The 13,643-nt window shown below is 61.9% G+C and overlaps 2 protein-coding genes across 8 annotated transcripts; one reads left to right on the forward strand and one right to left on the reverse strand.

The window, feature by feature from the left end:
- Positions 1-109: 109 nt before the first annotated feature.
- TOX4 (TOX high mobility group box family member 4) lies at positions 110-7,497 on the reverse strand. Of its 5 annotated transcripts, none has more exons than XM_075118982.1 (9): positions 7,379-7,497; positions 4,734-4,814; positions 3,907-4,149; positions 3,386-3,643; positions 2,851-3,090; positions 2,603-2,674; positions 1,346-2,053; positions 520-683; positions 110-398 (listed from the first exon to the last, which is right to left on the reverse strand). In XM_075118982.1, the coding sequence occupies exons 1-9, from the start codon at positions 7,382-7,384 to the stop codon at positions 335-337; spliced, it is 1,836 nt and encodes a 611-aa protein (XP_074975083.1). In that variant the 5' UTR covers positions 7,385-7,497; the 3' UTR covers positions 110-334. The 5 variants fall into 5 exon arrangements, with proteins under 5 accessions (XP_074975083.1, XP_074975082.1, XP_048690252.1 ...); XM_075118981.1 differs by having other exon boundaries at positions 2,851-3,093; XM_048834295.2 differs by having other exon boundaries at positions 4,746-4,814; positions 7,379-7,496.
- An 81-nt stretch (positions 7,498-7,578) lies between these two features.
- RAB2B (RAB2B, member RAS oncogene family) lies at positions 7,579-12,009 on the forward strand. Of its 3 annotated transcripts, none has more exons than XM_048834298.2 (8): positions 7,579-7,790; positions 8,132-8,203; positions 9,569-9,636; positions 9,920-10,002; positions 10,098-10,190; positions 10,501-10,612; positions 11,000-11,068; positions 11,371-12,009. In XM_048834298.2, the coding sequence occupies exons 3-8, from the start codon at positions 9,589-9,591 to the stop codon at positions 11,473-11,475; spliced, it is 510 nt and encodes a 169-aa protein (XP_048690255.1). In that variant the 5' UTR covers positions 7,579-7,790; positions 8,132-8,203; positions 9,569-9,588; the 3' UTR covers positions 11,476-12,009. The 3 variants fall into 3 exon arrangements, with proteins under 3 accessions (XP_048690255.1, XP_074975087.1, XP_048690254.1); XM_075118986.1 differs by having other exon boundaries at positions 7,579-7,718; XM_048834297.2 differs by lacking the exon at positions 7,579-7,790 and adding an exon at positions 7,797-7,926.
- The last annotated feature ends 1,634 nt before the right edge of the window (positions 12,010-13,643 follow it).

The raw sequence follows: 13,643 nt of genomic DNA on the forward strand, positions 1-13,643 counted from the left end.
CTCCTGGCTGAAGGGGACCCAGGCCAGGCAACAGGGTGATGATGGGGATCACCAGCAGCTAGCCTGTCCCCCCCCCCCGACCCTCTCCCCAATAAGCAGTTCACAAAGCTCCAGCCCCTCCCACTTTAATCAGCTCCAGAGGCATGGCCTGTAGAAAGGGCAAAGTCTGTGCCATCCCTGTGCCTGCACCCCACCTCCCGCCCACCCCTAGGGGACATCGTCCCCCATGGTCCCCTGCAGTGTCTGTGCCGGGCTCGCCCGCTGTCCTGCAGTGTCTGGGCCAGGCACTGCCCCACACTCTGAAGGGGGGCACTCTGCACCCCTGCCGCGACGGTCACTTCACAAACACCACGCTGTTGTTGGAGTTACGGGAAGCCAGCCACGCTAGGAACACGTCCCTGCGAAGGGAGACAGAGCGAGTGTGAGCGTCAGCAGGCAGGAGGGGCGTCCAGGTCCCTGCCACCTGCACGAGGACAGAGGGGAGGAGAAGGTTGGGGAGGCACAGCCCACCCCCCTCACCTGCAGTGCTTGACAACACACTCGCTGCTGCAGTACTCGTTGTCCCAGTCGCTGCTGCTGACAGGCGGGTTGTCACAGCCAGAGCGCACGCAGCGGGGCCGGGGCGACAGCCCCATGGGCGACTCTGACACCAGCTCCACGTCCATCTGCGTCGGGGACTCCACCTGGACATGAGGGGGGAAAGACCGTCACTGGCTGCGGAGCGAGGCCTCAAGGCTTCTGCCCAAATCATGGCCCTGCCCCCTGCCAGGCCAGTCCTGCCTCAACCCTCCACGACCTCACGCACCCGACCTCTCACCCCTCCACAACCCCACACATGCCCCCACAGCATCCCTCCAGACCCCCCGCACCCAGCCTATCCCTCCTATCAACCCTCCACAACCCCACACTTCCCTCCACCACCCCCTGCACCCAGCCTATCCCCCCACACCACCCCTCCGCAACCCCAGACATCCCCCCAGACCCCCTGCACCCAGCCTATCCCCCCACACCACCCCTCCGCAACCCCAGACATCCCCCCCAGACCCCCTGCACCCAGCCTACCACCCCTCCGCAACCCCACACATCCCCCCAGACTCCCTGCACGCAGCCTGTCCCCCCACGTCACCTCTCCACGACCCACACAGAGAACCCCTGGGTCATCTACACCCCTCCAGTCTGCCCCACCCCATGGCCTCTCAGAGACCCCTCAGCACTGACTGGGCTGGGTCTTGGCCCTACCAGCCCCCCCATCGACCACGGGGCGGGGCAGAAGGACAAGGACACAGGAGGCACCATGTCTCCGCCCAGCCCTCCCCACTTCTAGGAGCAGGGCCCCCTCCCTCACCTCAGGCACCACGTCAGCCGTGATCATCTCCACGGGCTCCGGGGAGCCCTGGGGCTCTGGGCTGGGCCGCTCAGGACTGGCCTCCTCAGGCTGCAGGGTGACAGGCTGGATCTGCAGGGCTGGTGGAGGTAGGATCTTGATCTGCAGGGGCGGGGGCTGCTGCTGCAGGTGGAGCCGCACCTTCTGCTGTAGGGCAGGCTGCTGCATGGCCTGCAGGGGCGGGGGGGGCTGCAGGACAGCGACCTGCTGGGCAGGGGGCTGGGGCGGGGGCATCTGCTGCAGGGGTGGGGGCTGGAGCCGGGGCAGCTGCATGGAGGAGGCAGCAGCTGCAGCCGCAGCTGCAGCCTGCAGCACAGAGCGGGTAACTATCTGGGTGGCGCCCGTGCCCAGCTGCAGCCCCCTGGAGGTGACGGAGGTGACGGGGATGACAGTGACCACACCGCCCTGCGAGGACACGGCCAGCGACGAGGGCAGCATCTGCTTGGGGATGATGATCTTGGTGAAGCTGGGCTGGGCTGGCGGTGGCGAGCAGAGGTTCCCAGCGCTGGGTGCTGGCTGGGGGGCAGCCGGTGGGGACTCCAGAACCGGCAAGGGGGCAGGGGGCGTGGGGGCTGGCGAGGGGGGCGTGGGGGCTGGAGCTGGCGCTGGCTGGGGAGCTGCTGGGGGCGGCACTGGGTTCAGGTCCAGCTCTGCCGTCTCAGCTGCTGTCTGCGGAGAAGGAGAGGGAAGATTAGCCCAAGAGTAGAGAAAGCAGGAAAGTGGGGGGACTCTGAACCCTCCTCCCTGCAGCAACCCAGGGGAGAACAGACAAGCCGGAGCCTCCTGGGGGGTGGGGGAGAAGCAGCTGAAGCAGGGACCTTCCGAGAACTTGTTACAGTTTTGCTGAATTCCCTCAGCCGTTTTCTCTGACCCACTCCCTCCTCCTCCATCTCCACCTCATTCCCCCCTGCTCCTCGTCCAGCCCCCTCTGTCAGCTGAGCCCAGCCCGCCTTCAGAACTGCAGGGCACAGAGCGGCCACTTGCTGCCAGCCCCTGCCCTCGGCCTGAGACTATACATACAGCGCCAAGTGCAGTGGGTCCCCATGCCCGGCTGGCCCTTTGCACTACCAGGGCACACCTGATAAGGGACAGACAGCGACATGGACAGATGGTGAGTGTCCTGCTGAGGGGCTGCAAAGGGACTTGGCAGGGGAGAAGGGAGCAGACCAGGCCAGCTGTGGCAGGGAGATGGAGGCCTGACCCCCTTATCTGACACACCTGGATAGCCCGATAAGCCGCCAGTGCCTTCAGATACTCCTTCTTCGCCGCCTCCGTCTTCCTCTTGTAAACCTGGCAAGGAAGGACAGGGACTGAGCAGCAAAGCCCACCCCACCACCCTGCTCCTAGCCTGGCCCACCCCCAGCCCCACCCCCACTCCTCCCATCCCCAGCCCTCACCTGCCTGTGCTCTTCCCCCCAGACCCCCATGGCCCTCCCCACCGCAGTCCCCCCCCATGCCACCCCCACCTGTTTCTGCTCCTCGCCCAGGCTGTCCCACATGGAGGCCACAATCTTGGAGACCTCCCCAAAGGTGGCGTTGGGGTTCTGGCCCTTGATGGCAGCCTGTGTGTCACGGAAGAACAGGGCGTAGGCTGAGACCGGCTTCTGCGGCTCATTCGGGTCCTTCTTCTTCTTCTGCTTCTTGGCGGGCTTCTGCTTCCGCCCCGCGTCCAGCACCACCGGCGCTGCCTTCTGGGCCGGCACCTGCTGCTGGAGACAGGCATCACCTTCAGCAGCACGCAAGTGGGAGCCAAAAGGCCAGGAGCCATGGGCCCCAGCAAAACCCGTGGGGGAAGGAGCAAGGGGCGGGCAAGAGGGCTGGGCACTGGCAGAGCCAGGCGAGGGGGAGGGAGGGCAGGAGAGAGCACCAGACGCTGGCGTGTGTGTGTGTGAGAGAGAGCGCCGCAGCAGAGCCCATGGGGGGCGGTGGGGAAACAGACACAAGGGGTGCCAGCACTGCCCGTGGAGGGGGGCACAGCCCGGGGCACCAGCAGCATCTCACCCGTCTGAACTCCTCGGGCTCGTCTTCCTGCAGGGAGCTGGTGGGCGAGGGCGTGGTGGAGAGCCGCTCCTCGGGCGACTGGGCAGCGGGCGGTAGGATGGAGCTGCCCCCCAGGCTCAGGCCCAGCTGGGAGCTCAGCTCGGACTGGTCAATGGTCGTCAGCTGGCCATGCCCCATCAGTGCCCCAGGGCTCATGGGCACATCTATCGTGACAGGCGGGTTGGTGCTATACTGGGTGCCCATGGAGTGATCCAGGTCCTGGAGGGGCAGACACAAAACTGAGGGACCAGCGCTGGGGGGAACTGCCCCTCCCCCGATGCAGGCCCAGGCACACCAGCCCCCTGCAATACCCCAGCCTGCTGCTAGAGGGCACCAGCCCTGCCCCGCCCCTCCCCCCCCAGCACGTACATCCCAAGCCAGCCCCTGGGGGGCCCAGGCTCCTCCACACCCCACAGCCAGGCACTACAGGGCAGCGCCTTGCAAAGCAACCCGCCCTCCCCTGCCCAGCCCCAGCCCCTCACCATGGCCAGCCCCCCCGTCAGGAGCCCGCCGCCCTGCTCCATGAGGCTGTGGTTCATGCCCACGGGCATGTCGAGAGCTTGCACGCCATACTGGGTGGAGAAGCCGGTGTCCGGTGCGCTGCTGGGGTCCCCCAGGTCATCGAAGTGCCCCACCACGTCTGAGACAGCTAGCGAGGGGTCGGCGTCCAGGGAGATGGGCGGGATCTCAAACTCCTCATCCCCCAGGCTGGGGGTGTGGAACGTCTACAGAGAGGTCGGAGACTTGAACTCGATGCCACCTGCCCCCTCCCCCGGCCAAGGCCCAGCCCCCATCTCCCTGGTGTCCCTCACTACCCCTCCCCCAGCCAGGGCCCAGCTCTATCATCCTGGTGCCCCATAGTGATCCAGAGGATCTGTGCTACGCCCCATCTTTTAAACCGTCCCTCGGACAAATCCCTTCAGTGAACCAGACCCCCTGGGGTCCCACCAGCGTCAGCCACATGGCTCCACGACCAAGCTCTGGGCTCCAGCCCCCCTGCTTCACCCCAGCAAATCCCACTGGGGCAGCAACATTTTCCCCGCTTCAGGGACCAATGCACCTCCGCGGGGGTCTGCAGTGCCAGCAGGCAGCCTCTTCCACCCTGAGCCGGGCCCAGCCTGGACAGGTCCCTCTGGCCGAGCCACAGCTCCTTCTCCCAATGCTGCTGAAGGAACCGTCTTGGTTTCCTCTCTCTGCCTCTGCTAGTCGATCATTCCCAGGTGAGCCTGGGTCTCCCAGCTCTAGCCTCAGTCCATGTGCCTCCTCCCGCAGACCCTGCTCTGCTCAGCTCCCACCCCAAATCCATCACCTGTTTTCTCACCTCCGCCCCCGACAGGAAGGGATGGGCCGTCCCTGTGATGGCCAGGTAATTGTCGTTTCCTCCAGGGAACTATGGGGGAGAGAAGAGATGTGGGCTGGTGAGGGAGGGGGAGCAGAGCAGCCTGTGTCTTCAGTCTCTAGGCAAACCCCAGCCCACGAGCCCTCGCTATGGAATTCAGCCCTGTACATGGGGTGACTGGCACCCAGTCCAGGCAGCAGCGAGAGGCAAATACCTGCCCTTGCCATCTGCAGCTGGGCCTTTCGAAGGAGCCCCGGGGGTGTTAATGGGGCTTTCCAGTAAGACACAGGCAACCATGCCAGCCTCACCTGCCCTGGAAGCTGGGCTAGGCACATTCCAGGTTGAAAATCAGGCACCATTTTGGGGTTTTTTTGTTTGTTTTTTAACAATGAGGGTAATTAACCACGAGGACAAACTCCCAAGGGAGGTGGTGGAATCTCCATCTCATGAGGGCTTCAGAGACAGCCCAGAGACCTTCCAGAGGGAACTGGGAGGAATTCTCTGGTCTGTGACACACAGGGTCCCTGTTGGCCTTAAAATCAATTAAAAGTGCCAGGGATTTACTTGAACCATTTTCCAAACCAATTCAGTTACCCTGGTGCTGAGCCTTGTACAGATGCCCTCCTTACGGATTAAAGCAGGTACATTTCAGTTTGGGGCCACCCAAAATAATCAGTTAACCAACTCAAAATAAACTGGCTTTAATGGGAGATAAGGCCCCCCACATGCTTCTGTTCTGGTTTAACTAAATTTAAACCAACCTGTGGAAGTGGAAAAAGGGATAAAGGGAATTTGAATGCAGACATCTTAGTTTCTTAGGAATAGAGCAAGAGTCAGGCTAACTCTAAACATGAGACTTTAAGGCAGGGCCTGGGCGAGCGGGAAGCGAGTGGGAAAACTGTAAGAGATGCTGTTTTGACTTTGAGTTAGATAAGAATGGAATGCAGACTGTAGCAGGAACTGCTGAGAAAAGTGAGATATCAGGAAAGAATATGTATAAACAAGACGTGGCTGTTGATCATTATTGTATACAACAAAAGGTATAAATGCTTGCCCTAATTGTTTATCAGGCAGAGACTTGCCTAGGAAGGGGAAATCCCTGTCCCTGCGCACTCTCCCCCTTGCAACTGCTTGAGAATAAACGGTCTCTGACTTGTTGCAAACAACCTAAGAGTGAAGGCTGTGTTTTCTTCCACAATTCTCTTAAACTAGCACAACAAGCCGCCAGGCTACATACTGGCTTCAAAGGTTTTAGCATTTGTCTAGGTTTGAAAATTAACCCAGATTGAGACAGGAAGAATTTAAACTACAAGTTACTCCACTCCCTGCTTTGTCACAGACTCCCTGTGGAACCTGAGGCAAGTCACTAAGGGTTTATCTACATGGGACACTCAGAAAAGTTAATCCAATTTAACAACAAGTGTAAATTTCAAGTGGATTTGCTAAACTGCACACAACTCCTGTGTGGATAGTCTTATTCAAGTGGCCCTAATTCACTTTAATTAACTTCCAAGTGAGTTGGGTTAAATTGAATTGAGGCCACTTTAATTCTGAATAAGAGCAAGCATCTTCATATGTATTTAATGTGGTTAACTAATCCACTTTAAATGAATTCACATTAATTTTCCTGAGCGTCCCAGACAAGCCCACAGCCTGCAGTTTAACCCACATAAGCTGGGCTAAAGCAAAGCCCTGGTCTAGAAGGTTTAGTGCCAGAGCTGTCTGTTACGGGTGTGACACTTACGCCAGAAAACCCCCCACAAGAGCCACAGTGAAACTGGTATAAAAGATATGCTAGAAGAGCTTGTTTCACTTCCCCAGCACAAACATTTTATACCAGCAGAGCTATCTCTACACTGGGTGAGGGGTTTGCTGCCTTAACACTGCTGACATGGCCATGACACCACCATGTTTAAGTGTTGACAAGATCTGGCTCACAGCCTTTTTGTCCCTCTAAAGTGGCCTAGGGATCTGGGATTTCAGCCTGACCCACAGGCAGAGATCTCTTTGAGGATGGGATTTTACACAGGTTCAGTCAAAGTGACGTGAGTTCGCGAGTGCTCAGGTGGGCCGGTAAGTTTACAGGTGCGAATCAAACTGCCTGAGCCAGTTTCATGCCAGCGGGAGGCAGGTGTCAGTCACAATCCAGCCCCTTCATTACTTTGGTGTAAGGTCTCATCTATACTAGCACAGATTTGCTGACAGAGCTGGACATCGGCGCAGCTCTGCTGCCAACGCTGCCCTAATGGAGACACGCCTGATGCCAGCCCAAGAGAAATAGCATTTGAATGCGACACAGCTCAGGCCAGATCGCAGAGCCAAACAAGCTGCACCAGCAAACGTGCTTTTGTGTCAGCATCACCCCACCCGGGGGTCCTGGCTCCATTATTTGGGGGAGGGGGGATGCACACGTGTGTGTGTGTGTCACACATGGATACCGGCAAAACCTTTACGTGTGGAACAGGTGTGAGGCTGACTTCAGCACCCCCCAGCCCCCCGCCACCTCCCCAGCCCCCCAAAGCCCCAGCCACCCCCCTGCCACCTCAGGCCCCCCCCGCCACCGCCCCAGCCACCCCCCCCCAGCCGCCCAACGCCCCAGCCACCCCCCCCCTCACCTCCATGGTCCCAGCAGCCGCCACCGCCTCCGAGTCTGTAAGCGACACCCCCACCCCCCCCACCCCGAGCCCTCTCCCGGAACCGGAAATCGACGCCCTCCCGTGCTCCCCAGCAGCACTGTTCTCCCCCAGCCACCGCTGTTTGGCGTCACTTCCGGTGCAAACCCCAAGCCCTCCCGTAGAGCTGGGAGTGGGGGACAACGGGACGCGCGGCCGGCCAGAGCGGCTTCCGGCTGGAGAGCAACAGAGTTTAGCCCTCCCAAAGATAGAGCGGCGCCGGAAGTGGATAATAGAGTCGGCACCGGATACAGGATAGAGCGTACCAGAAGTAGAGCATAGAGTAGGCCCTGTGCTGGGGATAGAGCGGCGCCACGCGCTGGAATAGTGCAGTGGAGACTGGAGACGGCACTGGGTGGGGATAGAGCGGCTACCAGATGTAGAGCAGTAGAGTCGGAGACTGGGCGGGGATAGAGAGGCCTTTGGCGGACCTGGTTGGGGCGTCATGTCTTATGCCTATCTTTTCAAATACATCATCATCGGGGACACCGGTACCGGGGGCCCCGGTGGGGGAGGGGCGCTGGGCCCACCGGGGGGAGGGGCGCTGGGCCCACCGGGGAGGGAGGGGCGCCCCGGTGGAGGGGCTCACTGCCTACCCCTGGACCCGCGCTCCCGGAGTGGGGGGCGGGCCGGGGGGAGTCGCAGCTTCAGCCCCCAGGCGGGGCCGGGCCTGAGAGTCTCATTTTGTGCCCCCAGGTGTCGGGAAATCCTGTCTCCTGCTGCAGTTCACGGACAAGCGCTTCCAGCCCGTCCATGACCTGACCATCGGTGACAGCGGGGCGGGGCACCGGCTGCCTGGGGGGCAGGGGCTGCGGGTCGGGAGTGAGGGGCACTGGGGGGCTGGGCTGGCTGGGGGGCAGGGGCTGCGGGTCGGGAGTGAGGGGCACCGGCTGGCTCGGGAGCTGGGCTGAGCTGGGCTAGCAGGGGCTGCGGGTCGGGACTGAGGGGCACCGGCTGGCTGGGGGGCAGGGGCTGCGGGTCGGGACTGAGGGGCACCGGCTGGCTGGGGGGCAGGGGCTGCGGGTCGGGACTGAGGGGCACCGGCTGGCTGGGGGTCAGGGGCTGCGGGTCGGGACTGAGGGGCACCAGCTGGCTGGGGGTCAGGGGCTGCGGGTCGGGACTGAGGGGCACCGGCTGGCTGGGGGTCAGGGGCTGCGGGTCGGGACTGAGGGGCACCGGCTGGCTGGGGGGCAGGGGCTGCGGGTCGGGACTGAGGGGCACCGGCTGGCTGGGGGTCAGGGGCTGCGGGTCGGGACTGAGGGGCACCAGCTGGCTCGGGAGCTGGGCTGGGCTAGCAGGGGCTGCGGTCCGGGAGTGAGGGGCACCGGCTGGCTGGGGGGCAGGGGCTGCGGGTCGGGACTGAGGGGCACCGGCTGGCTGGGGGGCAGGGGCTGCGGGTCGGGAGTGAGGGGCACCAGCTGGCTCGGGAGCTGGGCTGGGCTAGCAGGGGCTGCGGTCCGGGAGTGAGGGGCACTGGCTGGCTGCAGGTCGGGACTGAGGGGCACCGGCTGGCTGGGGGGCTGGGCTAGCAGGGGCTGCGGGTCGGGAGTGAGGGGCACCAGCTGGCTCGGGAGCTGGGCTGGGCTAGCAGGGGCTGCAGGTCGGGACTGAGGGGCACCGGCTGGCTGGGGGGCAGGGGCTGTGGGTCGGGACTGAGGGGCACCGGCTGGCTGGGGGGCTGGGCTAGCAGGGGCTGCGGGTCAGGACTGAGGGGCACCGGCTGGCTGGGCTGGGCTGGGCTAGCAGGGGCTGCATGTCGGTAGTGAGGGGCACCGGCTGGCTGGGGGACAGGGCTGGGCTGGGCTAGCAGGGGCTGTGGGTCGGGAGTGAGGGCCACCGGCGGGGTCGGCAGGGTTCGGCTAGCAGGGGCTGCGGGTTGGGAGTGAGGAGGTGAGCCCAGGGCTGTGGGTCGGGAGTGAGGGCCGTCGGCAGGGTTCGGCTAGCAGGGGCTGCGGGCCGGGATTGAGGGCCACCAGCAGGGTTCAGCTAGCAGGGGCTGCGGGTTGGGAGTGAGGGGGTGAGCCCAGGACTGTGGGTCGGGAGTGAGGAGCACTGGCGGAGCTGTGTACTATACTGCGCCTGCCCCATTGGGTCCCCCTTTTGATGGTTTCCAATGTTGTGTCTTTCTGCCAGGTGTGGAGTTCGGGGCTCGGATGATCAACATTGATAGCAAACAGATCAAGCTGCAGATCTGGGACACGGTGAGATGGGCAGACACTGGGGGGGAGGCTGCATTCACAATTGTGGGGAGAAATGGGGCTGGGAGAAGTATCTGAGGAGGTGTGGGGTTAGGTAGCTAGGAGCAGTGGGAGTGATGGGGCTGGGAGCTGTGGGGTGTGGTTGTGTGGAGGATGCTAGGGAGGATTGTACGGGAAGGAGGTGGGTGTGATGCAGGGGAGTAGGGTGACTGGGAGAGCCGGGGGACCCAGCAGGGAAGTGGAGCCAGGTGAGCAGCTGCATTCACCCCCTTTTTCTCCCATCCAGGCCGGCCAGGAGTCTTTCCGTTCCATCACCCGCTCCTACTACCGTGGTGCAGCCGGAGCGCTGCTGGTCTATGACATCACCAGGTAGGGCCTGGCTCCCTCACCCCACACTCCCCTCCCTCACACACTCAGAGCCTGTCTATCCCCACAGCACCTCCCAACCCCTCTCTGCCCTGCAGGCGGGAGACCTTTAACCACCTGACCTCGTGGCTGGAGGACGCTCGGCAGCATTCCAGCTCCAACATGGTCATCATGCTTATCGGCAACAAGAGGTAACTGAGGGGGTTGGGGTCCAGGCCAGGTCCATGCAGAGATCTTCTGTCAAGGAGCTGGGGGAGCTGCCAGGGGGGTTCTCATCTCTGTGGGGTGCAAGAACCCCAGGGGGTAGGTGGGTGCAGGGCTGGCATCTGCTGGGTCAGATGGGAAGCTGGCTCTCAGTGAGGGAATTCTCTGCGTGGTGCAGGGATCCAGGGTGAAGCGTGTTCAGCCCTGCCAGTACAGGCTTCACAGCCGAGGGCAGGACTCCCTGGAGCAGGACCCCTGCCCAGACATGCTCACCCCCCACCCCTGGTGTCCCTGCAGTGACCTGGAGTCCCGGCGGGATGTGCAGAAAGCAGAGGGAGAGGCCTTCGCACGGGAACACGGGCTGGTCTTCATGGAGACCTCGGCCAAGACATCCACCAACGTCGAGGAGGTGACCAAGGGAAAAGGGGGCTGGGATCACGGCCCGGACTGCCCCTTCCCACCCACCACCAGCTCTCCCGCAGTCTCCCCATCTGCCCACCTGCTCTCCTGCCCCATCCCCCAACCTGCTCTCCCACCACCTCCCCCCGCCTGCCCACCTGCTCTCCCGCCCCATTCCTCCCTGTTCTGCCCACCCCATTCCCACACCCTCTGCTTGGCCAAGACAGCCGCCAGTGGCAGAGGGGACCTGGGGTAACTTCCCATAGTCCCCCCTCCACACCCTGTTACACCCAGGAGTCCCCCCGCTGACAGCAGGGCTAGGGGGTGCATCTTGGGTGTGGGGGAGAGACGCCCCCAGGCCAGCCTGCTTTCAGCCCCACATGTGTTGGGTTTTCAGGCCTTCATTGACACAGCCAAGGAAATCTACAGGAAGATTCAGCAGGGGCTCTTTGACGTCAACAACGAGGTGAGCCTGGGCCCCATTGCTCATCCCCGAAGGCCTGCAGGGTCTCCTGGCTTGGGGGTGCCCTGGCAGTGCTGTCCTGGACACCTGGGTTCCCACTTCCTCTCCAAGGCATATGCTGTGGGAGTGAGTGCCCCATGCTGCTATCTCGGATGCCTGGGTCCCTTCCCCTAGGGGCCAGGAGCTCTGTGAGATCTTCTAGGGGTGATGGGATCCCATTCCCAGACCCAGTGTCTTGTTGCAGGGCCCCTGGGGGCAGCACCCTCCCCTATGCACACCTGAGTAACCTCCCCTCTCTCTTCTAGGCGAATGGCATCAAGATCGGGCCCCAGCAGCCGTCAGGCACAGCTCCTGGCGCCGGCTCTCGTCACAGCCCCCAAGGCTCAGGAGACAGCTCGGGCTGCTGTTGAGCCCCTCGTTGTGCACTCTGGTGCATGCCAGTGCCCCTGGAGTGGGGTGGGGGGGGTCACCCTCTGCTCCCCTGGGACTGAGACCAGCCCACCCCGGTCCCTGGCGGGGAAGGTGGCTCCCTTGCTGAGCTGTGGAGGTGGGATGGGGCTCATGACTCCTGTCCCAACCCCATAGAGGGGAACAGGTGTCCCCTGACTCGTGCCTGGGGGGTGGTTAGAGACCCTGCCCGTGGTTCCACCCCCCCCAAACATTCCTTCTTGTAAGCTGGGGTGGGGGGCAGAGGCAGAGCCGGGTCTGGAGTCTCCCCTCGTCAGTGCCTTCTCGCTTCAGCTGTATTTCTTGCTGCCTGGGCCCCAGCGAGGCCCCACCCAACCCTTCCCTGAGGCTTGTGGGTCCTAACTGGGGACCCCCCCACACCCTGTTTGTGTGTTCCTGGCCAGGTGCCCAGCCCCCACCCCTCAGCCTGTATTGGCTTTTATTGTGTACTCGCTCTCTGTGGCTCCTCGTCTTATTAAACGTGTGCATGTCTGCAATCCGCACTCCCTGCATCTCTGCTTATGGGGCAGGGCACCATGGCTTGGTCCTTCCCCTCCCAGAGCCGGGGAGAGAACCCAGGCATCCTGGCTCCCAGCCCCCCTGTTCTAACCCACTAGACCCCACTCTCCTCCCAGAGCTGGAGATAGAACCCAGGAGTCCTGGCTCCCAGCACCCACTGCTGTAACCTCCTAGGCCGCACCACTGATGGGAGATTTATTCTTTTGTCAGTGTGGGCAGGACTCAGTTTTTCTAAGCTTTCTGGGGGCTTCAGGCACTGAGTTCCCCATTCACTGGGCACCCAGTTCCCTTAGGGAGCTCTGAACATCTGGGCCTCAATGTCTCCAGCCACAGGGGGAGCATACTGACAACACAGAGGTACAGACACTGGTGATTAGGCCATAGACTGCGTTCAGTAACTGGTGCATCTGGGGGAGCGTTTTACAGTCAGGACTGGGGTTTGCAAAGACCCCAACTCCCCTTGTCTCTCAGCTCAGGTCAGCATGGCTCCCAGAGGGAACAGACAACCATGTGCCCGGCCTCCATTCCTGCCCCTTAGCTCTGGGGAAAGCTCCCTAAAGATACCCCTTGGCCTCCTCTGAATCCCGTGTGCGCTGCTGCAGGCAGCTGGAGGGCTGTGCTGGCCCGTGGCTACACACTGCATACATTCTACTAAGTCACCCCATCTCACTTCACCCACCTGCAGAGTCTGGAAGGTCTTTTAGTCTTTACCTGCATGGGAACGTTGCACTGGTTACACCAGGGATCTCAAACTCAAATCACCATGAGGGCCACATGAGGACTAGTACATTGGCCCAAGGGCTGCATCACTGACACCCCCGCACCCCCACTGCCCCCAGACCTGCTCCACTCCACCTCTTCCATGAGACCCCGCCCCTGCCCTGCCTCTTCCCACCCCTTCCCTGCCCCCATTCCAACCCCTTCCCCAAAATCCCCACCCCAACTCCGCCCCTGCCCTGCCTCTTCTCTGCCTCCTCCCCTGAGCAGGAGGCTCCCTGTTCCTCCCCCCCTCCCTCCTGGCTGTTTGGCGGAGGGAAGCACCTGGAGGTAGGCGGAGGCGCGGGAACGCGGCGCTCTCGGGGGGGAGCTTGCTGGCCGCAGCAAATAACTTGGGGGGGGAATGGGGGGGCATGGGGAGCTTGGCAGGCCACAGCAACCCCTGGGTTACACGCTGATTGGTTTGAACCTGCTGCTGGACCCCGTTGGACACTACAATACCTGTTCCCAATTGTAAACTAAACTGAAATAGGTAGGGTGACCAGATGTCCCGTCTTTATAGGGACAGCCCCTTTTTTGGGGACTTTTTCTTATATAAGCGCCTATTACCCCCCACCCCCTGTCCCGTTTTTTCACAGTTGCTATCTGGTCACCCTAGAAATAGGCCACTTCTAAACCCAAATGGGAGACAGTGCCATGGTTTGTTCTGGCTTGGATGTCTGAGTTGGAATTTGCAGGTTGGCTGCGTTAGACTGATGCAATTTCCCCATGTAGATGATACCTAACGGGCTGTCTACTCAGGAAAGTTAATCTGAATTCACTTTTAAAGTAGATTCCTTAAAGTGCATTAAACCCCTGTGTGGATGCTTTTATTATTTAGAATTAAAGTGAGCTG

Source organism: Caretta caretta, chromosome 13 (genome assembly GCF_965140235.1).
Source record: "Caretta caretta isolate rCarCar2 chromosome 13, rCarCar1.hap1, whole genome shotgun sequence".
Lineage (NCBI taxonomy): Eukaryota > Metazoa > Chordata > Testudines > Cheloniidae > Caretta > Caretta caretta.

What these genes read in the sequence shown, in the direction of transcription:
- TOX4 (XM_075118981.1), bottom strand. An exon ending in AGCCCGAGGAGTTCAGACGG is followed by an intron (nt 3,094 to 3,385) that starts GTGAGATGCTGC and finishes GCCTGTCTCCAG; the next exon opens with CAGCAGGTGCCGGCCCAGAA. An exon ending in CGGCTGACGTGGTGCCTGAG is followed by an intron (nt 684 to 1,345) that starts GTGAGGGAGGGG and finishes CCTCATGTCCAG; the next exon opens with GTGGAGTCCCCGACGCAGAT.
- RAB2B (XM_048834297.2), top strand. Translation starts at nt 7,881, where the DNA reads ATGTCTTATGCCTATCTTTTCAAATACATCATCATCGGGGACACCG. An exon ending in CATCATCATCGGGGACACCG is followed by an intron (nt 7,927 to 8,131) that starts GTACCGGGGGCC and finishes TTGTGCCCCCAG; the next exon opens with GTGTCGGGAAATCCTGTCTC. An exon ending in ATGCTTATCGGCAACAAGAG is followed by an intron (nt 10,191 to 10,500) that starts GTAACTGAGGGG and finishes GTGTCCCTGCAG; the next exon opens with TGACCTGGAGTCCCGGCGGG.